This window comes from Macrobrachium nipponense, chromosome 11 (assembly GCF_015104395.2).
Source record: "Macrobrachium nipponense isolate FS-2020 chromosome 11, ASM1510439v2, whole genome shotgun sequence".
Lineage (NCBI taxonomy): Eukaryota > Metazoa > Arthropoda > Malacostraca > Decapoda > Palaemonidae > Macrobrachium > Macrobrachium nipponense.
This window is the reverse complement of record NC_061087.1, coordinates 13,486,160-13,509,793: the sequence shown is the minus strand read 5'-3', so window position 1 is coordinate 13,509,793 and position 23,634 is coordinate 13,486,160. Positions and strand designations below refer to the sequence as shown.

Below are 23,634 nucleotides of genomic sequence, written 5' to 3'. Positions count from 1 at the left end.
AACCAAAAATTCGGGCTAATGTAAATGATGGGTGTATTGAGAATTTCATATTTTTAACAAACAACTGCTGTTATTTACATAACCGTACATGAAAAATGACAGCACTATTGCTGCGCAACTAATTTTACAATACTGAAAAATACAATAATTGAAATATTGTGAACTGGAAATTTCAAAGCAGTTTCTTATAGAAAGACAACAATTCATCCCATCCTAGAGCTTCTTTATTTCCCTCATGGAGCTATATTAGGTGCTAGTAGATAACTTTAGTACATGTATTAATCATTAAACCAATGGTTAGCAGACAAAAACTTCACCAATTACAAATTTTCACATTAATAAAAGTAGCTTCAAGGCAGTCTTAACATTATTCATTTGTATAATGAACAGGAGTTCTCTTTCCCACTGTCTAAACATCAATATTCTCAGTTACTCCATACTGTAATGTAAACCATGTACAATGGAGTATATGTAAACAACAACCATTCCTGACTGAACATCATATACGTACTTGTTTACAAAATACTGAAGAATTATCACCAAAAGCAGATCCATGAAACCAGGTCATATGTAAGCTTTGCATACTTTTAACATCCATACTTTTACAACAACTACATTAACATTTAAAAATTTACATTTAAATTAAGACATGTGATTTAAAACTTACCTGTAAGTTATTCCAACTTTTCTGATATAATGCTTTCATAAAAGAGTTAAACCAGAAATTCTATACTGTATACATGTCTTTTAGAAATTCACATCCTTAATACTCTTATAAATACATTATTCATAGCAATAATGGAACAGATGTGTAATGGTAAAACTCAAAATGTACACAAATTACAAAACTGTATTTTCAGTATTATTTTGTTGTTCCACATATAGGTATCTAATTCTATTAACTGTAAAACGATATAGTCATGAGGGTTCATTTGTCCAAATATTTTTTGTATTACCATTACCAATTAGTACTGTAATCAACTCCATCTGCCACACACATCAGTTATTAAGTGATATATCACTAAACCAAACTACTGCATCAAGTATTTTTTTAAAAATGAGAATGAGACAATATTCCTCTATAAGGCTAAGCAAAATATGCATAATGAATATTAATTTTGGAAAACAGTAGCTATAATGTATAATTGGTTATAAATTCAAACTTTCATAGTCGGGAATGGGACATTTTGAACTTTAAGTTAAAAACAATCAACGGCTAGTCCCAGGCCTGAATAAATGGGGTGGGTTGAGTCTGTGAGGGCACATGAAACTTGTAAATAATGCAACACCATTAACAACTAGCCATGGATTCCCTTGATCAAATGCCCCAAACATTAAGTACTCAAAAAGTGCAGGGAATTAACTATGAAAAATATACAAACAAAGCAATGAAGCACATTAAATGTTGGGACAACAGAAGAAAGTTTATTTTTATAAGATGCAAAGACAACTGTTGTTAACAGGAGGTAAGATACAGAGGAGCTAATTCTGGTGGAATGACAAGACAAAATTGAGAAGGCACATACTGGTTCAAGATGAAAAGGTAGATGAGTAGCGTATTAGTTGGAGGTTATCTGAAGGGGCACATAAGAGGTGACTGCTTTTTCTGAAGATGTCATAAGAAAATAAAGCTTTGACAGAAAAATCAGGAAAATGAACCACTGTTGAAATTCTGCCGAAAATGAACCACTGTTGAAATTCTGCCAGAGACAAGGATATATGTGGTTGCCAAACAAAATGTTCAAAAAGTCCAGAAAGAAACTGATAACAGATGAGAAGAGAAATTAAGAGAGTATATTTGTCACTAAACAAAGAAAATGCACTGTTGTCAATGGGCGAGGCATGTATGATACATTGTACTACCAATACATATACTGATACAAGCTGTGTTGAAAGTGCCATAAAGAAGAGTGAACCAGGACACTCAAAAGAATAAAATAATAAAAACTGAAAAATGCAGTATTCAAGGAGCAGAAAGAAAAATTGCAGCAAACATAGTATTAAAATGTGTACATGGAAGCCACTACAGGAAAGCAAAAAAATGGCACCCAAAGCAGTATGCCTGTGACATCTGGAAAGACTGAGAAAAAGAAAGATACACATGTGGTGGCTTCAGTGTCCAAAAGTAACTGAAAAGAAGACCTTTCAAGCCTATTTAAAGATATTTTACAATAACTCTCTTTCATACCATTTATCAATGATATCATTTTAAAGCTATATAAGATGTTAAGCAGCAATACAGTAATTTTGGGTATGTGGCATGGCAGTATACACATATTTGCTGTCTTTGTGCTGTACATTTATCCAAAACTGGTTAATGGCTACATGAATTTAAGCTAGTGAATGAACGTTTGTTTCTGTCTAGCCTACAAACTCTTGTCTTCCTTACTTTGGCTTGTTTGCTTCTAATACTATATTTTCAGTTTAATCAAATTTTATAGGGATCACTACTTTATCACCATTATGATATGTACATCTATTCATAACTGTCAAAAATACCAGAAAAATTAAGATGTGTACACAACATAACTAAAGACTACAGAGCCACTGCTAAGACAATACCTTTGACACAAAACTAATACCTATTCATTTATTTATGAATAAGAGTGAGACCAATGGATTACCTAGTTAGTTATAATTTGAACCATATTAGTTACTTTATACTATAATGTATTAGTTACCAATAACTGTAAAACAGCTACAAATGATTCTAGAAGAATGTGAGGTGTTTGATACCAGTCTGCTGGCACAGTAGTATCACCAATTTCCAGTAACCTTCCAGCTGACGAGTATCCTTCTGACTGCTATTCTCTTAAACAGGCCAATATTTTTCAGAAAGGCAGTGCATTAATTCAGTGTTAAAATTGCAAAAAACTGATTTTTGTAATTGCTTTGATTACAATGACTGACAAGAAAACTATCCTGACTTAATAGAAAAATGTCAATTGAGGGTAAAGATGTCAGCTCAATTCTCAAGTTAAAGGCAGTTGTATTGAATGCTCTGATTAATATTTCACTTGAAACCTTCAGGTACTAACTCTTTTCATAGCGAGTTACAAAAGATGAAGAGGTGTAAGATATGTAAACGGAAATGTTAAAAGGATAAATATTTTTTCTAAACACAGTAAGTTCATCTAGCAGATGGCAGATACCTTTATAGCTTACAAAATCTCAACAATGTACTATTTGACATTTATTGAATGATATATTAGATTTTTAAATATTCTTTTGTAACCAGTGCTTTCCGTGTTCCTCTACTGTTATTACCTATTTAGTTTTTATTACTTTCTTCAAGTCCCTTTTGGTTTGCTAAGCACTATATATCTCTTAGCTATTCTACCATCAATAGCCTAAGTCAGCTAAGTTGTTAGTTTACAATAATCTGCACGTAACAATGAAATACAGAATCATAATTATTACATGATGTTCTTATCAATGCTTTTTACTATTAATATTAAGCAAATACTGTAGTTTGGTCACCTTTTACAAGCTAGAAAAATTAATATGTACATTCTACAACAACCGACATCCGTTAACTTCAATATGCAGATACACTTTCTTATACACAGAAGTGTCAAAGTAAGTTTTTGGAGGAATCACTTTATGCCCAGTCCTGAAAAACTAATTTTCAGCTCTGCTGTCTAGTTAAAATAATGAAATAATGATAAAATGCATGTGGGGAGCAGATGGAGAGAACACAATACAGAGTACGTACCTCAGTATCCTCATTCCTAATTGAAATAACATAGTAGTAACTATACAGGGGAAATCATATTTAAGACATTAATGAATATAACATTGGTATAAAAGATCTGTACCAACTCAATTTTTATACTTAACTGGACTCAAAAATCATACTGAAACCCATTTTCATGAGAAAATACCAATGTATCTCCTGTTACATTGCAAATAAAACAAATTACAAACTTATGTTTCATAATACAAACCTTTTATATTTTACACACATACTGTCACTGGACAATAGTTAGCAGGAGACATAATCAGGTATTCAGCCTCTATGAGTACCCACACTTACATAATGCCTTAAGCCTCACGGAGCTGAGGCCAAGAGAAATTTCCACTTGGTGGGATTGAGAAAATACTCACGGTAAAATGTAATGCTTTTAATTATAAAAAACTTATAGTTCTTTCAAATTCCGTATGCACTCATATATGTAAAATCCTACTATTCTACGGATTCAAAAGTTCCTATAAAGGAAGGAGGCCCATAATGGCTCAACAAAATTTTGTATGACTGGGCCTCCAACTAAAACATGGTCTACGAACCCATTTTCATTTACAGATCTAAATTATTGTTTCAATCTAACCACCTGCATGACTGCTCAAAGTAGTAATGTTCTGACAAATATGAGAGAATAAAAGGTATTTCAAAATTACCATGAACAAGAAGGTAATGAAGTTAAGGAATTTACGAAGATGTACCCATGAAACAGTGCCTTAACATCAACATTCTGTATTACATATCTGAGCACAGACATACAGCAATTCTTTTTTATTTAGATTTCAATAGAGCACCAATGTCAAGTAAACTGGACAGTAATATGTTAAAATCTTATCCTAGTAGTATTGAACTGCATGTTTTACAAAACACCTTCAACCACAAAGTTGGTATATTTCAGCAATATTTCTGTACACCATACTGATAGATCCGAAGCCATATACAGACAGGTCTTATTGTCTGATGTATTACTTGAGCACTTTCACTGGGTGTAAGAGGATCTCTAGGTCACCTCATTTAATAAAGTTTTATACTAATGGGATTGTAAACAGTAACAAAGCATCTTTGGGCTTACCAGATAACTTGTTATTAGCCCCTAAATACCTTGTACAGGAATGTCCCACAGAGGTCCATCCTTTTGTTTGGATGAATTTGCCCAAAAACTCTATTTACTGACTTTCCTGGCTGAAGCAAAGGCTAGCAGAAATCAATTCTAATGGGTGAGCCTGACTTAAAGGTTCATATAGTTCTCTCCTCAGAATTTTTACCATCAAGGTAAAGGAAAGAATTAAGGTGTTCATTTAGTTCTCTCATTTGGATTTATAATAAGGTACAGTCCCTCTTCAGTGATCTAACTGATGGACCAGGAGTGTTTTCCTTAACATTTATTAGCGAATCTGAAAAATTGTGTTTCCCTCTAGAAAACAATGAATCTGGCAATTACTTGAATGTATAATAAGCAGGGTACTAATGTTACTACCACAGAGCTAAGCTTAAAATGCTGAACTTGAAGATAACTTAATGTTTCTCCTTCTCACAAGAATAACTCAATTTTGCTTCTAATCACTCTACAGTGAGCAATGAGCATATTTAAAGCATGAAACTTGCAAGAATTCACAATATTCCATGTGCATTTACAGAATTCAGATATCAGTTTTACCTTATCAATTCTGAAAGATATTTGCTAAAGTCAAAGAATAAGCCAAATTTCTGTAAATGCATCCCAGTAATCAATGACAAGATACCATAAGTTTATACCATTCCACCATATTCACAGCATGTCTTTTAAAAGTCATGCAACCTTTTTTATCCTCCTTACATATTACATTCTTACAGTGATTTTTCACAACTCCATGGTCCTATATTATATTGTACATGTGGGAATAACCCACTGCTACCTTACTTCTCAGCGTCTTTCACTTTGATCAGTACAACTTTGAAATGTAGCTTCATTTGCACATTTTCCTACAATTTGGTATATAACTAAGAAAAAGATGTGCAAATTGGCTGATGTGCCCATTGGCTGCTTAACAGACTAAGATCTCAAAGAATGAGACAATTTGAACATGTCATGAGAAGGAATAACAAACAGCTGAACAGAAAAACATCAGATATGGAAGTGGCATAACAAAAACCTACAGGAAGACGCAGGAAATAATTAAAGAGGGGATAGATGAAGGCCAAGATGTAATTAGGAGTTCAAGCAGAAAGAGCATAGAACAGGCAAAACAGGAGGGAACTCCTTTCAAGCCTAACATATTGGAAGGAAATGCTCACATAAATGTTTCTGAAGATGATGAGAAACTGGCAAAAGCATAATTATGTACATTTTATGGAGAAAAAACTATAAGGCAAGTGCTTTCATTACTTCAGCAAGAACAACAAAATAACACTGAATAAGTAATAAGCATAAGTCACTGATGAAAAATTAAACTTTTACTACACATAACATTCATATGTATCACAACTATAAAAATAAGTGTTAAGATCTCACATTATATAAATTTTAAACAAATTATTAATAATTTAAAAGTAAGTACATCTAACTAGAAAACAGTCCAGAATAAGTACAACAGGAAGATCCTTTTTTTTCATTTATCTCTCATGAAGACAAAAGGAATACCAATTACATCATTTTTAGTGTGTAAGGCTTCTCTCAACCAGCCTGATTCAAACACACTATAACAACAATTTAAAATAGCACTGCAATAAGCACAGTAATGAAGAGGATACTTTCTCATAATCCTCAGTCACGAATACTGATTAGAAAACCTACATTTGTACCGAGATTTCATTAAATTATCAAAACATAAAAGTCCATTATACTCGGCAAGCACAAACATTCAATAAAATTCATGTTGTAGTACTGTAATAATTTGCAATCAACATTACTGTTTCAGAATGCATGAACACCAAAATGTAATAGAGGAATTACATATATAAATTCAATAAATACCTATCTACTTACAGATGAAGTACTCTAAAAATTCAACAAGCTCCTGTGAAAATTCATTTGCTTAGGAAAAATTTACATCTGCATAGGAAGAAGAAATTCTTCCCCTCATCAAGGGTTATGTATAAAATTGATAAATATACAAAAATAAATATTGTATTCTCAAGGAAAATATATGAAGTGCTCTTGAAAAAAATAGTTTTCACTTCTTGAGTCACTGAGGCAAACAGGTGAAAGTTAGAAAAACCAGAAGCACCACTTGCTCTTAAAAGAAACTTCTTTAACTATGCGGTATATAATCACGTGCAAATAACAAGAAAAATCTTGCCTTTAGAAATAATCACAACTGTACTAAAACTAGAACCAAACGAAAAACTACCACACCCAAATCTACGTACAGTATACAAAAGTGCCTCTGAGAAAACAAAGTTTCAGTGAATGTGACTACTGTATACATTAATAACTACAACTTAATTACAAGTACATATAATACCAAGGCATATCACATAACAAATTGGTGAATAACAATCATTTATAGGCTGCCATATATGGATACATCAGTACAAACTAAGAATGACTCATACAGGATAACAAAGTACAGTATGTGTCATTATGCCATGATATTAGTGCAGAAAAAAATTGTGGGCACTAATGTACATTAAGGCAAATTCACAAAAAAATTTTATCTGTAATTTACATTATTAGCAATAAAAATCTCCACCTACAGCCAAATCTAAACATGTTGTATATACTGTATATATATATATATCTCAGGTGTGAAATTCTATAAAATTCTGTGTAACCTAATAAATATTGCCATATAAATTCATTTCTTATGATCAAGCGTTTAAACTTGATAAGTTCTACTGTCAATTAACTTCATTACAAAGTAAAGAGGAAAGACCCTCAACATACATACACCGTATTAGGAAAAGGTTTGTTCAGAGGATGGATATTTGCCCCTTATACAGGTGGCTATGAGGTTGACTGGTACCTCAAAATCTGACAAATGTGTCAGCCTACAAATCCAAGGTGCATTTCCTTTTGATGAACTTTTCAATTTTTGATCTACCCATGTTTGCCTCTATACAGCAGTCTTGGCAGTCATTTTAGTGGATGGTTGCCCTCTGCAACGGGTAATTTTGCCTCTTAACTTCCTCTACCTATAGCTAGAAAAAACTTTCTACTCAGTTGTACAGGTCTACCCAAATGTAATGTTCTCTTGTTCAGTTAATACCACCATTAAATTCTAAATAATCTGCTGGAATACGCAGTATTACCTCTGATTTGGGGCATTCTTGTCATTTCCATGAATTCATGTTGGGAGAATAAGTAGCATTTTGTTTACATTCTATAAGTCTTAATGATTAAGGCATTATCCTTACAAGTAATGCACCAAATAAGCAAGCATCCACAACTGCGTATCATTAAGTTTTATCCAACATCACTGTACAAATTCTTTCAGTTTTGTCTTGCTGTAATCATCAGCCTCATTAGAAATCCTTTTGGTTAGTACTATGAGAATATTATCACCAATATTATCATTACAATAAATAGTTTAATCAGACTTCTAAATTAGCAGTCTGAATCTTATTGAGTGGGCCCAAAAGGGTTTGCTCTTAACGAGTAATACCTATTTATCATACAGTATTGTAACGCACTAAAAATTTTATGACAATGATAAACAAGATTTCTTGCAAAATTTCTTCCATAGGTTTGTTTTTGATACTTTATTTTGTTAGCTGAATATCGGATGAGTACATATTTGTGTATATATTTGAGTACATATTTGTGTAGTTCTGCATTCTCCATATTCAGGAACTGAATACATTAGTAATATATGAAGTGAACCAGCTTCTCATGTGATCTCCTGAGCCACTGCTCCCATACTTCCTCTGTCCAAGAACTTTTTCTTTTCACCATTTCAACATCCTCTAGGATAAAGGAATTTCCTAATAAGAATCCCTACTGGACCTAAAGCCACACTACTACCTTCATTCTGAATCAAGTACTATGTGTTCGATCCATAAATAATACTAAAAATGGGTGGCTATTAATATCCATCTTATCACAATTCCACAATCTGCCATTTATTCTTCATACTGAATTTCAGAAACACTAAACAGCAGAGGCAATGTCCAGGGGAAAGGCCCCAGCCTTCTCAAGGATCTTCAGGCAACACAGTCAGTACACATAAAACAGCACTGCTTAGTTCCTAAGCTTTCAAAATCCTTGAAGCGGACTCAGTCACTCATAATTCGATGAACCATGCAAAATTATAAGAAAAAAAAACCTCACCTTAGCCATAGCAGGCAAATGTTATTGTTTGTTTGTTTGTATGGTGTTTTTACATTGCATGGAACCAGTGGTTATTCAGTGACGGGACCAAAGGCTTTACATGACTTCCGAACCACCAGAAATACACATCTCTCGCTCCTCAATGGCAAATGTTATTAAGATTTACACTTCTCAGCACAAAATTACCACATTACAGGTCTGTCTTTTAGTTTTGACTGCTTCTCCATCATTACATAACTTGTTACAGAGCAATCTTCAGAAAAGAAATGGCATCCAAGCCCATAAGCCTTTCATTCAAGATACCAAGAAAGCAGTATCCATTGTGGGCTTCAACACCAAGGAAATCTTTCCCATTGTGTCCAAGGTACACTGAACTCAACTAAGCCTTCCTATATCCTTATTTATTGGTCTCTTTGTGTCTACCAAGGTTAACTGTCAACCATCAATTATTAATGTCAGACACTTATTTACTGTTAATTTCCCTTATGCCAAATACCAAAAGCATATATGTACCTGATCACTACCTAACCATCAACAGCCTAAAAGTCAACAGATTCTGTTTCTTCCACTGCTTAAATCTGAAATGTACTACAAATCTCTACTTTTAACTCTAGTTCCCTTTACTTAATCAGCTGTACTGTTAACCCCATCAAATACCTGGTTACATACCAACATTTAATATTTCCTGTGATATAATGCATTTAAAGAGCTGATATCAATTAGCTCCCAGAGACCCCACCTTAGTTTTTGCCTGTTTTACATTTACCTTATTTCTTGTCACCAAGGTCATTCTGTTCCTCCGGGTAAATAACAGTGAGACCTAAGGTTGGAACTGGCCACATGTCACATAGTCATCAGGAAATATTCCAGGAAATCTGGTCACCCACAAGTTAATAAATTATCCTCTGAAAAACCATTTTGCAGAGCTGTATGAATGCTGAGGATTTACTCTTCAAATTTTGAGTTTGACATGTTTTCATCTCAAAGCTACCTGACATTTATATAGACTCCACTGTTTCCAGGACTTGAAGATTCACACCTATTCTAAGTGTAAGTATAAATTCACAAGATTCATTATATTAAAATGATTTTATACAATTATCAAAAGATTTCTTAAATAATTAATAAGTATTGAGAATGACTTCACTTTGACATTTTCTTGAAACATTTACTGCTTACATGTGTATAGGTATATATTAAATATCTCATTTTAATTGTTAGGAAAATAGATATTTACAAGACATTTAGCAGTGTAAGGATAACATTTACCTACAAAATTAATACACTAATTCTTTCAGGGCCTTCTCCAGGTCACATACACTACTACAGTACAGTTAATCGGATGCTACAGTATTAGATCCAAACTCAAAATCAGTCTTACTAATGGTGTAGACTACTGGCTCAGTACATGTAGAAACAACTAATACAAGCTAAATAACTCTATTAAACATAGAAAACTATGAATAACAGCATAACATGGAATAAAACAGATAAATTAGATCAGAACAAATATTCAAAATCAAATATTCTACGCTCCAAGAGAAATCTACGTCTCCCAAATTACAGAAAGCAAAAAAGTACATTTTCCACACATCTAGCAGTCTTTCAAAATGAATAACAAAATACATATGATATAAGTCATTCATTTGATAAGGAACTTCAAAATCACAAAATTATTTCCATCTAGATTAGGAAATGTTCACGATCAAAGCGTATCTCATATTTATAGTGACAACAAAAACTACCATACATTCCCAGGATAGCCACTGGCTAGTAGGCAAAATGGTGGAGTGGGCATTGCTTATAGTAGTGAACTTAATCTAGAAGGAGAGCTTATGAGACTGGAGAGTGTTGAGGAGTTTGCTAAGGAAAATGAAGTATCAAAAGTGGTTGCAGAAATTGGTAATTTGGTGAATAAATGATTGCATAATGATATTGTACATTTTGAATATGGTTGCTAAAAAAATTTAGCAAGTTTTTTTTATAAAACATCTGTGAACACTGAAACATATCTGACTCACAATATATGTAGATGACCTATGAGAAGCCAATAAAATATATTCATTATAATCTGCAAACGACAAAATTAGGTAAAGATATGAGACTGAAGGTGAAAATGATTTTCGACTGCCTATATGAGTGTTTTAAATGAACGTTAGAGGATTTTCAATGCCCCAACAAATAAAAATTCAAATTCCAGAACAGTAAGTTTCACCATATTCTCAGAAGTTATTCATTTATAAAACTGGATAAGTTAATTGCTACCATGGAAAAATTAATAATAGAAATAGAAAAAGACCTACCTTACTTTAGTTTAAGTACATCAGTGGTGAACCAATAATAATATTCTAACTAGAGATCTAGGTACACAGCCATAAAGTTGGAAAACTCATTCAACATTGATATTGTTATGAACTACAAGAGTGTCACTGATATCTAGTTACATGGCTAACCACAAAAATACAGAAGCAAAATACAATTAAATCACAGTGTTTTCATCCTGAATGATAAAATTATAAAGCTGCCAAAACCATCAACAGAGATGCTAAAAACAATCTCTGAAATACAATTAAATCACAGTGTTTTCATCCTGAACGATAAAATTATAAAGCTGCCAAAACCATCTACAGAGATGCTAAAAACAATCAAAGAGATGACACAAAAAGATGCAACTCAACATACCTAACATGAGCTAGAAAATCATTAAAAGCTATGATGAAAGTCATTGCCATAGCACACAAACATTGGAAATTTTTCCCATATAAATTCTCCTGTAACTAAACAACAATATAGTCCAACATCCAGGTCTGCAAGTTTTGAGATAGTTCCTATAGTTCCATAATTCATTATTGTTATAACACAGCTTACTAGTTACTGTAAGAAAACCATGCCAAGATTTTCCATTTCCAAAGTTCAATATTATATTTCTCCACTTACATCATTTTCAAAAGTATGAAGCACAAGGACAGCAAAACACATCGCAATAAACCTAAGAACTATCCAAAATCTACTATATGTAGCTAACATCTACTATATATATTAAGATAGGTGAGACTAAACTAATACTGGTTCATCATCTATTACTACTATTCAAATTCACTTTTAATTAGATTCAGCATGTTCTGTAAGACTGTGTAGTATAACAAACCAAAACATTAAAATTTCAAAACACAACAATGCTGTCATTTTTTAATATCCAACCTATCAAATATGATCAATGACTTCCAAAATCATTATTGTGCTGTCTATCTCACCTTTGCTATGAATACGGATGACTAAAACTCCTCCATGAAACAAAAATCCTAGCACTATCAGTGAAAAATCCTACTAGTCTCTAAATAAGGCATATTGGAGAGTCCTTGCCTATAGAAAATTTCTTAATCAATGACATGAGAAAAATTTATTGATGCTTCTAATACCTTGAGTACCTGCTGCTTTAATTTGTGAACCTAAAACAATTTCATACCACTCTGTGTGAAGATCAGCTTAAACCTAGAGATAATATCTATGAAATTCAGGCATAACCTCAGATCCGTTAAAATATCTCATGCCTAGCATGATATTGTATGACATGCCTATACCTCATAAATATTCAAAACATAAATGCAAAAGACATGTGCATATTTCACATACCTGCATTAGAATGTGATACCATACTGAAGAAACAGTTATAGTACATATAGCCTTTCACTTAAAAAAAACATTATGTGGAACACTAACCCTTTCATGACTAAAATCTTGTATGTATAAAAATCTAAGAAGGATTTTCACCAGTACTCTACACCAATTTCAAAATGGTAAAGTGATTTCAAAATCACTTATAAGACACTTATGAAGGCTCTTTATACAGTAGATCCAAGATATAAAACCCATTACAACATCAAACATACAAGCCACCCAGTGATGACAAATGTGACAGAGAAGAAAAACTCTTTATTTGAAATTATGTATACTGTGGGAACATCAAGTGAACGAGCAACTTCCCTGAGTTCCATGAAAGGAAGGACAACATGAAGAAGGTCTGGGATCATAAAGAATACATCACGAAGAACCTGCAAAAAACAGTATCAGCTATTTAAAATGTAAATGTAATTCATTTCAGCCTAGTTCCTCTTTGATCATTGCTACTTGAGTACTTAGAAAACAAGATTTCTCAAAGAAAAAATTACCATGATAGTTAAAGATAAACCAACAACAGTAAACATACCTGTAATAAGCATGCTCTATTAAATACAAAAAATATATTCTGTATATACAATGGTACAAACTAACTGCAACCAATCTGTACATACAAAATCTACAATTTATTATTATAAAATAGTTTGTATTTAAAACCATCACTCATATATAACCACATTCGAGGTCTTTGATTATTCCAGACACTGTGCAATCTTTTGTCTAACAGACAAAGGAGTGGTAATAGCACTAAATAAGTACCCATTAATAAACCAGGGTATGAATATGAGGCTGTGAAAGATCAACAGAGCAGAGAGATGGGATATTTATTAGAAAGGATAGGTTTACATGAAATTTAAAATTTCGTTTTTAAAAAAACCTGGCATGTTTCATCACTTCCCCATCACTTCTACAAGTGTGAATAATAATTTAGGAAGGACACGCTGCTGACGGCCACCAGAACAATGAGAAGACCTGCAAGACCAAGGGGAGCACATGGGGACTATGATAGTTGAGGAACCCAATGGTCTGGTGACTAAAGGGGTCATTATGGGTCCTTAGTGTAAAAGGAGATAAAGTAGTGAAAGATATAAAGGAGATAAAGTAGTGAAAGAAATATTTTAAACGGCTCTAAAGACAAAGAAAAAACATAAGACCATACTTGTGAGCATATATACTAAGTGATAAGGTTGTGACGAAAGAAAAACTTTCGAAGAGCAAACTCTGTCAAGTACAAATGACTGATCACCCCAGATAGCCTCAAATTTGCTTCAGAGTACTGACTCTAAACCTGCATTTATTGAAGGAAAACATTCAGTCAGACTGTCATTTATTGCAGAAACAATACCCATCAACTGCACCATCATATTCAGGATGACTACACAGGAACCTGAGCTGGCAAGGCATACTCAAAACCTCATATAGTAATCTCTTGATTATCCAGATGCACATTTTACAGACCTTGACATTATCCAGACACAACCGGACAGGACCTCAGGGACCAAAGTATACAGTAATCACTCAATTATTCAAATCAATAGAAATAAGAGCCCAACAGATAATGTTGAAATCCGGATAAGGGCAACTGTCAAACCATTGTCTCCCAACATTGTAATTTTGAACATAGGCACTGAATAAAAAAAAAAATAATAATAAAAAAGAAGGAATAAAACAATCACTAGAGAGCTAGTAATGGTGTGAATTTAGTGTCAAAGAAAAAATTCTATTCAACGTCTCAAAATGGTCAAGAGACTCAAAAGACACGAAATCAACATAATAAATCAATAATATAATATATAAACAGTCTAAGATGACAAATAAAAAACTAAACTTACCTAGAAACAGGAGAGAAGAAGGTAGTATAAAAACAAACAAACAAACTCTCAAGATCGTTGGTTACTTGTCGTATCACAAAACAGTCAAGGGATTAGCAATAATAAAACACATAAACAGTCCAAGATGACAAATAAAGCAACCAAACTTACCTAAAAACAGGCAAAACGGAAAAAAAAAACCAACCAGCATGACCACTGAAGTGCTACTTCCGTATAATCGGCGCAAAAAAACAAAAAAGTCATTCTTGATAACTCACAGCTTCCAGCAGTAAGTACGACTGCCAAGTGTATTACATAGCACGAGGTATCTCAAATCAGCCTCAAAACAACTCTGTATCTTGAGACATCTTGTATAAGTCCTATATTAGCATTTAACATTTTTATGAGATATCTCGTGGTAAGTAGAAAATTTTCAAAACACTGATCACAAGATATCTCAGGTATAGGAAGTGGTTAAGGGTCACAACCTTCCTTACCCTCTTAGGGCAAAGTGGGGCCATCCATACAATCAGCAGCATGACCTGCAATACTTTAGGCACTGATAAGAGCACCACATGCACCATAATATAAACATCGAATGCAGTCCACCATAAATCAGTTTAAACATGCGACTAATCAAGCACGCAGGGGGAAAACAGATTCCCGAAAGCTATCCTTAAAGTTTTAAATTTAAATATACAGTGGACCCCCCGTATTTGCGTTCTCCGGATTCGTGGACTCACACATTTACGGATTTCTCTCGGGAATGTTTCCCTGCTTTATTCATGGAAAATTCACATATTCATGGTATTTTTCTATGAGAAATATCCACAAATTCCTAGTTTTTTTATCAATTTCATCACAAAATGCACTTTTTGTGATAAAACTATTAAAAAAACCAAGTATAACAATTTTTAGTGGGTTTTTCTTGAGTTTTAACCAACAAAATATGCTGTTTTCAGCGTTTTATAGGGGTTCCAACTATTCGCGGGTTCTAACTATTCACAGGGGAGTCTGGTATGCGTCCCCTGCGAATATGGGGGGAACACTGTATGTACATTTACATAACTGTGGATTTGTTTCTCCAAAACAGTCTTTGTTATAGAGTGCACTGGCACAGAGATGTAGTCAATTAGCATACAATATGTTTATGATGCTTAGTCTGTTTCATATTCAAAATAAAAAACAAAATGACGTAGTACGTGCCCACCCACATACCTTCTACAATTCGCTCCTAAATTGATGAAATATCCAAATCAGCCAATAACAAGCAATAAACAACATACGTTTCAGGACATGTTAAGTGATGTCAAGCTTCTGAGCCAATGGCCATTGTGATGGCTAAATTTCCCTCTACCTCTTTTGCTCTGCATGTCAGTGAGTTTGTTTCTTAACACATTACTGTATCACGTTACCATTTTGTTTTTTAATTTGCTTGGTTTAATATACCATACTTCATTACAAGTTTAACTGACTCTATGATTATCACATATGGAAAAAAAAAAAAAAAAAATTACTGAATAGGCAGTCCCCGGGTTACGACGGGGGTTCCGTTCTTGAGACGCGTCGTAAGCCGAAAATCGTCGTAAGCCGGAACGACGCTTGGTAATATGTCTTAAACTAATAAAAAGTTATAAAAACCTTACTTGTAATCCTTTGGTTACACTACATGTTGTTTCCTGTAGTTTTATGTACATCCTGGAGTTATTTTCATAAAAGAATGCTGGTTCTTGAAGGTAAAAACTATTGTAATCCTCTGGTGACACTACATTCTTGAAGTTTTATGTACAACCTGGAGTGATTTTGCCAAATCTTGAGGGCTACAAGAACAGCTGATTACTATTTACGTATCATATAGACTAATTAAAGTAAACGTATCTTTAAATAGGCTTATATATTAGTATCAACAAAACATTTCCTGCCATGAATCAGAGGCCGTTTAATGAAACGAACACTTCTCTGTCCTATCTGTTGCCAAAGCGTCTCTCTCTCTCTCTCTCTCTCTGTCGGTCTCTCTCCTCTCTCTCACTCTCTCTCTATCTCTCCTTCTACTCCCCCCCCCCTCTTCCATCCTTCACTACTTCTATTATCCTCTCCCCCCTCTCTTTCTCTCTCTCTCTCGTTCTCTCTCTCTCTCTCTCTCTCATCTCTCTCTCTCTCTCCCTCTCTCTCTCTCTCTCTCTCTCTCTGATCAAATTATGTACTGGATAATGTCTCTCTTTGGATACTTCGATTTTGCCAAATCTTGAGGGCTACAAGAACAGTTGATTACTATTTACGTATCATATAGACTAATTAAAGTAAACATATCTTTAAATAGGCTTATATTATTAGTATCAACAAAACATTTACTGGCATGAGTCAGAGGCCGTTTAACGAAACGAACACTTCTCTGTCCTTAACTCGGAGCGTCGGAAGACGCCTATCTCTCTCTCTCTCTCTCTCTCTCTCTCTCTCTCTCTCTCTCTCTCTCTCTCTCTCTCTCTCTCTCTCTCTCTCTCTGATCAAATTACTGGATAATGTCTCTCTTTGGATACTTGGAATTTGCGTTGTAATATAACCAGAAACTTCGTTTTGTTATTATTACTGGAAACAAGCAATGATTTTTTCATTATTTGCGCTTTTGGACTGTTATATGTAAACTTTGCGCACCGCAAGCTAGTATGTATTCATTCGCTCGGAAACTAGTTCCGCATATGAGGCGTCACTAAAAAACATCGAAAAATACGACATAAAAAGTGTCGAAAATCATCATAACCTCAAAATTTCTGTTGTAATCTAACCAGAAACTTATTTTTATTAATATACTGTGCTGTATGAGTTTTTTAAAAGCGTCGTTAACTCGGAGCGTCGGAAGCGTCATTGTCGTAACCTCGGAACAAGCGTCGTAACCCAGGACGGATTTTTCCATTGAACATTTAAGAAAAAGCGTCGTAACCTCGGAACGTCGTAAGCCGGAACCGTCGTAACCCGGGGACCGCCTGTACATATAACTGGTTTACTTGTAAGTATTTACATAGTATTTTACTCAACAAGCAAACAAGTTATATAGTAGTACAGTGGTCCCCTCGTATTCGCGGGGGATGCGTACCAGACCCCCCCGTGAATAGTTAGAACCCGTGAATGTTTGGAACCCCTATGAAAATGCTAAAAACAGCCTATTTTGTTAGTTAAAACTCAAGAAAAACTCACTAAAAATTTTCATACTTGGTTTTTTTAATAGTTTTATCACAAAAAGTACATTTTATGATGAAATTCATAAAAAAAAACCAGGAATTTGTGGATATTTATCATAGAAAAATACCGCGAATGCGCGAATTTTCCGCGAATAATGCAGGGAAACGTTCCCCAGAGAAATCCGCGAATGTGTGAGTCCGCGAATCTGGAGAACGCGAATACGGGGGGTCCACTGTACTACCTCGTACTTCACACTTAATCCGTTCCAGAAGGCTGTTCGAAGTATGATTTGTTCGAAATATGAAACAAATATCCCCATAAGAAATAAAGAGAATCTGGATGATTCATTCCAGCACCCAATAAGTCCCCTTTTCACATTTTTCTATTACTAGTGTTCAAAAGCTTAATTATGAGTGTAAAGTAATGAAACAGTACATTATATGAAGTAAAATTTTTGAAATTTTATTTTTTCTGTGTATGATTTATGAACTGTTTGGTAAAAATGGCACCAGCCAGCTGGGGGATAAAGAGAGGAGAGACAGGAACCCTTTGAGCAAATCGAATTGGTTGCAGTATGCAGAGGTTGATAATAATATCTATTTTATTCACATATTAGGTATAAGGATAATCAAAGGAATCGCTGTGTGTGTGTACATTTGTGTGTCTGAGAGAGAGAGAGAGAGAGAGAGAGGAGAGAGAGAGAGAGAGAGAGAGAGAGAGAGAGAGTAATCAGCATGTTTACACTTGGATCTTAAGTGCAAGAAAGAGATTAATTATGCTACAATACATCAACTTACTGTTGGCAAACGGCAGACTTTTAAAACAAACATGAGGATTTTGCAAACAAATAAGTAATAAGTTAAGAATGCAAGAAAAAGAAAGATAAAATAACTTTCCACAAGGAAGCCATTTCAACAAGTAATCGAAGGCACACAGAAGCTGAAAGCAGTGCCAGTTTGTTTATTACAGAACTGAGTTACTTTTACAGTAATAAAAAATCGTACAAAGCAATTGTTACTAGATAGGTATTTTACCATTACAAAAATAAAAGTGATTTGGGCAGACTGAGTGTAAGTAAAAGAAATGGGCGAATAATCATCCCAGCCCAGCTAAGTCAGTGGGAAGCAGAACCATTCTTCTCTCTCTCTCTAAAGATTTTACTGTCTCTTCTTTCTTCAACAATACTGCGACGCACAATAACTTAAAATCATTCATTCATTATTCCTCAAAAATATAAAGGCTCCCTCCCTCTACCTCAAGTTAGCTGTGTATCAACGCAACGACGAATGATTTTGTTAATTATTTGTGCAAAATTTTACTGTGAAAAGCTTTGTTCTTTCATTTACAATTTTGTTAATGTTGTTCAACTAGACCGTCTCTCTCGGCGCACCGAACACTGGCTCAAGTAAGACTTTTTTTTTTTCTTTCTTTCTTTTTTACATTTCATTGTTTTCATATTTTATCATTACGTTAAATTTATTGAGAAATAAATTTTATTTTTTATGTGAATTGGTACTGCTTTTATGTATATATTATTGTAAAGATTTTACTGTCTCTTCTCTCCTCAGCAATACGAAGAAACACGATAACTTGAAACCATTCATTCATTATTCCTCAAAAATATTAAGGCTCCCTCCCTCTATCTCAAGTTAGCTGTGTATCACTGCAATGACAAATGATTTTGTTAATCATTTGTGCTAAATTTTATTGTGAAAAGCTTTTTTCCTTTCATTTACTATTTTGTTAATTTTGTTCAACTAGACCGTCTCACTTGGCGCACCGAACACTGGTTCAATTAAGACTTTTTTTTTTCTTTTTTTCTGTACTGCATTTGATTGTTTTCATATTTTATTACATTAAATATATTGGGAAATTTCCTTTTTATGTGAATTGTTATTGCTTTTACATACATACAGTAATATTTCAACTCTCTCTTCTCCTTCTCTCCTCAAACATATCAGCGCTCCCTCGTTCAGTCTCAAGTCAGCTGGGCGTGATGTCATGCGGTTAAATACGATTTTATGAAATGTTCGACAAAAGAGGTACCACAGTACTCAGTAATTTTGTGGGTTTCTTTTTCCATCTTCAGAAGAAAACTGAAAGAAGCTTTTGTTTGGTTCATTATCACATATATCAGAAGAGGCTATAGCAAGTTAACCTGGGCCATGAAATAAGTCCATACGTAAGTGTTGCTTTTTATTTTTTTGCTTTGCTCGATTTAATGTGCCATACTTCATTGCAAGTTTAGTTGACCATACTGTGTATTTTGTGATCTTTCCTGTTTTTGGTGGAAATGCATACGTCAGCGTGATTTTTTGCTTTGCAGTGGTGGATAGGCATATGCGTTTGCTAACAATGAGTCACGGGTGATCAGTTGCTTGTATGAACTGTTTGCAGGTGCTTGCAATAAGCAATGTGTATATTGCTGTGTACTATTTGTATGACCCAACCTTTTCTGAAGAGGGTGAGGAAGATGCTTGACCCTTCAACAGAAACTAGAAACTAAAATTATCAAAAGTTGAAGCAAATCAGTCTATGGCCCATATCATGAATGCATATAGCATCACACAGTTAACCTTGCATGATATCAAGACTTCCCAGAAGAAGCTGAAGAAATATACATACAACAGACTTTGGAAAGATGTAAAGGATCATGACTAAAAGTCATGGTAAAACACCAAAATAATGACACTGAACAGTGTGGCCTTGATCAGGTTTTGTCAGCAAATGGCACCTGGCAAGCTTGTTGCAGTGCTGAGTTGAAAGTTGCAGCTATGAAGTTCTCAGGCCTGCATGGGGTTGCAGACTTTAAGGCGTGCAAAGGTTCTGTTTCAATTCAAGATTCTACATGGAATTTCACCTGGCAGAAATTCCCTTTACGAATTGATGTTGATGTGCTAGGTTCATCCAGTGAGGAACCTGATGTCTATTTGCTGTCTCTTGATGGCCAGGACCCTCAAAATGTCATGGAATACAGGAGATACTGGACTTCAATGATACAGTAGTGTTAGAGGAGGGAGAGGAGGAGGAAGCATTGTAAACCACCTAACAAGTTTTTAAAAGTCTAGCCACCTTATGCAGTTTTGGGACTGCACACAGCTAAGTGGGAGAAAAAACAGTTGTTTAATTTCTAAGTCTGGCATTGCGGTATAAATGTTTAGGCAAAATAGAAAAAAGAAAGTAATATTCATTATCCAGCAGAGTAACCAACCTTATTGTGTATTAAATAAGAGAAAAAAAATGGGTCTGCTTTTTTTAAAAGCATTAATATAGAATATTTTGTTATAAAATATGGAAAGTTGAGGGGTAAGGGTAAGGAGTTGCTGTTTCACACCTGTTGAGATTTTAACTTGCCCTTATCTGGATTTAGCAATTATCCAACAGGTTCCTTGGTTCTATTAATACGGATAATCAAGAGATTACTGTACCTGTTAAGAGTGGATTATATGTATATATGTACCAATCAGAATACACTCTATACAAAACCATTACAATCTAGATTACCTTTGGATCTTCTTTGGGGAAAAAAATACATCAAATTTCCATAAAAGGAGTGCTGACTGCCAATGTTACAGACATGTAACATTCCTTGTACTGTAGCAATTACATATTTGAATATTTGCATACACATATGTGTACACATGCACAAATACATGTATGTACTCAAAACTTACAAATAATTCAAAATATATATACTCCTTGGGGTTTTCCCCTGACTGAACCCTTTTGGGAGGAGAGTTGATGTGAGCAAGTTCATAATACATGATATCGAATTTTTAAGAATTAACCTGGCTAACTCAACGCTTGTCAAGATCTAAATCACTTCTTCAAAATAAAACCAAAAAGGAAAGAAATATGGTAATGAACATTTGTAAGTTAGTTAGCCTAATGGAAATAACCAATCTCAAATTAAGTACTACCTGAGATAGTGTGAAGAAAAACCACCTCACTTGTTAAATAGCTAAAACAAACTGAAATTTAATCAAGCCAGGGAGGAGGATGGACATGATATAAACAAAGAATGGGAGCATGAATAAGTATGCATCATAAGAGACTAGAAGTTTTACTCCATGACAAAGTGTAAAAGATGCAGTGCTTCATTAACTAAAAAGTGGAGTGGAGTCATTGTCTTTATGCTAATAAAGAAAGAAAAACTAGATTTTGAACCTGAAGCAGAAGACTACCTAAGGCAATAAATTATTTCATATGAACACAAATATTAGAAATCCCAAGCATATCTAGCAACATACCTGATGTAGCATTCCATTACCATTGACAACATTATCAACAAATTGGTCGAAGCTTGATGAGAGAATGTGTAAAATGGCAATGTCTATGATGATCAATACCCTCCGAGCTGTAATATTTACTTGCCTGAAAATAAATTAGAAAAAAGTCAAGGTTCCTTCCATATAATGGCCAAATGAAAAAATGATATTTTTAATATAAAATAAGGTTTCACATATACTTACCAAACAATTACATAGCTGTAAGAAAGCTTGCAGCTATGTAATTTTTTGTAAGTCACTTATGTGAGATTCACTTTTTTCACTACAACTTTTGTGATGTTAGAAATAACAGTACACATTTTTTCGGTCAGAGTGAATTAAAAAATAAAAACTCTGGGAAATAATTAAAAGTAGTACTCTAGAAGTAAGATTCAGAAATCATGTACTACTTAGTGGACTTTAGGCTTTTTCTGTAGCAACACAAAATCTTATCAAATCCACTACTAATTCACACATATACTTTTCAAAATCATAAAAAGGCCCAATCCCAATTATGCACCTCAAAATAATGAATAAGCTGATGCCATGACTCATAGGTAAGGGTAAAAACCAACAGTAAACATTAGAATAAAAAAGTCAAAAGTTACAAATAATAAACATTACATACATGTCACAGCAAAAAATACACAATGGAAAATAACATGTGGATGACAGGAAACGGAAACTAACTCGCTGATACCAACAAAGTTGAGACAATATTTGTTCAACTCACAATCCAACTCATACACATCAAAAAATCATACATACACTGTAAAATCCCAAAGAAATATCTAAATAACATGTAACAAGATTTCAAAAGATATGTGAAGTTCACTTAGGTATTGTCTCTACAGGAGGAAGCAACATTATAAGATTTGAGGTCTACATTTTGAATTCATTTCTTGAATGGTAACTTGTTTAACATCTTTCAAAGATAATTTTTTTTCACAGATGCCAATCCCAATTGATTTCTATAAACTACTATCATGACAAAAGATTAACAAGAGAGCCATTTATATCTGTGTCTCCTGTAGAATCCACAGGAATAAAACATACATAGTGGTTGAGAGATTTACCATGGCCTGCAGCAATCTGGCACAAGTTTGGAGATCTGCTGGATATTTACCATTCTCCTCTGCCCTTTACACTCTAACCATGATCGTGATGTGATGGAACCCATCATTTAGTTGCTAAAATCCAATGATCTTCAAATGAAACTTTGCATAATGGCAGCTGACACATCAATGACACCTGAAGGAAACTGTTCCAAAGAAGAGGCTAGGTTCAGCAGGCAATTTCAAAGGCTGAAAGAGCAACTTCATAGCTTCCAGCGAGCTGTTCTTTGTCAATGATGCTTAAGAGTATCCAAGCCATTAGGTATGTTGCAATGTTAAAATAGTGTTTTATGGGCCTTTTATCTTTCATGTATATATATATATATATATATATATATATATTATATATAATATATATATATATATATATATATATATATATATACATATATATACATATATATATATACATATATATATACATATACATATACATATAATATATATATATATATATATATATATATATATATATATATATATATATATATATATATATTATATATACCATATATGAATAACTTGATCACGAAGTATATAAAACGTGATGCTATGTATAAATAAAGGTTTTTTGCCACGAAGGAAAAAAATGAAA

General features: G+C 33.7%; 1 protein-coding gene across 3 annotated transcripts in view; it reads right to left on the bottom strand.

Annotated features, from left to right (window-relative positions):
- Positions 1 to 202: 202 nt before the first annotated feature.
- The window catches only part of LOC135225615 (uncharacterized), a 63,421-nt gene continuing 39,989 nt past the window's right edge, over positions 203 to 23,634 (bottom strand). For all 3 annotated transcript variants that reach the window (XM_064265037.1, XM_064265121.1, XM_064264960.1), the window contains exons 5-6: positions 21,907 to 22,030; positions 203 to 13,042 (exon numbers count right to left, since the gene is read on the bottom strand). In XM_064265037.1, coding sequence (XP_064121107.1) covers positions 12,863 to 13,042; positions 21,907 to 22,030 — 304 coding nt within the window. In that variant the 3' untranslated portion in view covers positions 203 to 12,862. The remainder of the gene's footprint in view (positions 13,043 to 21,906; positions 22,031 to 23,634) is intronic.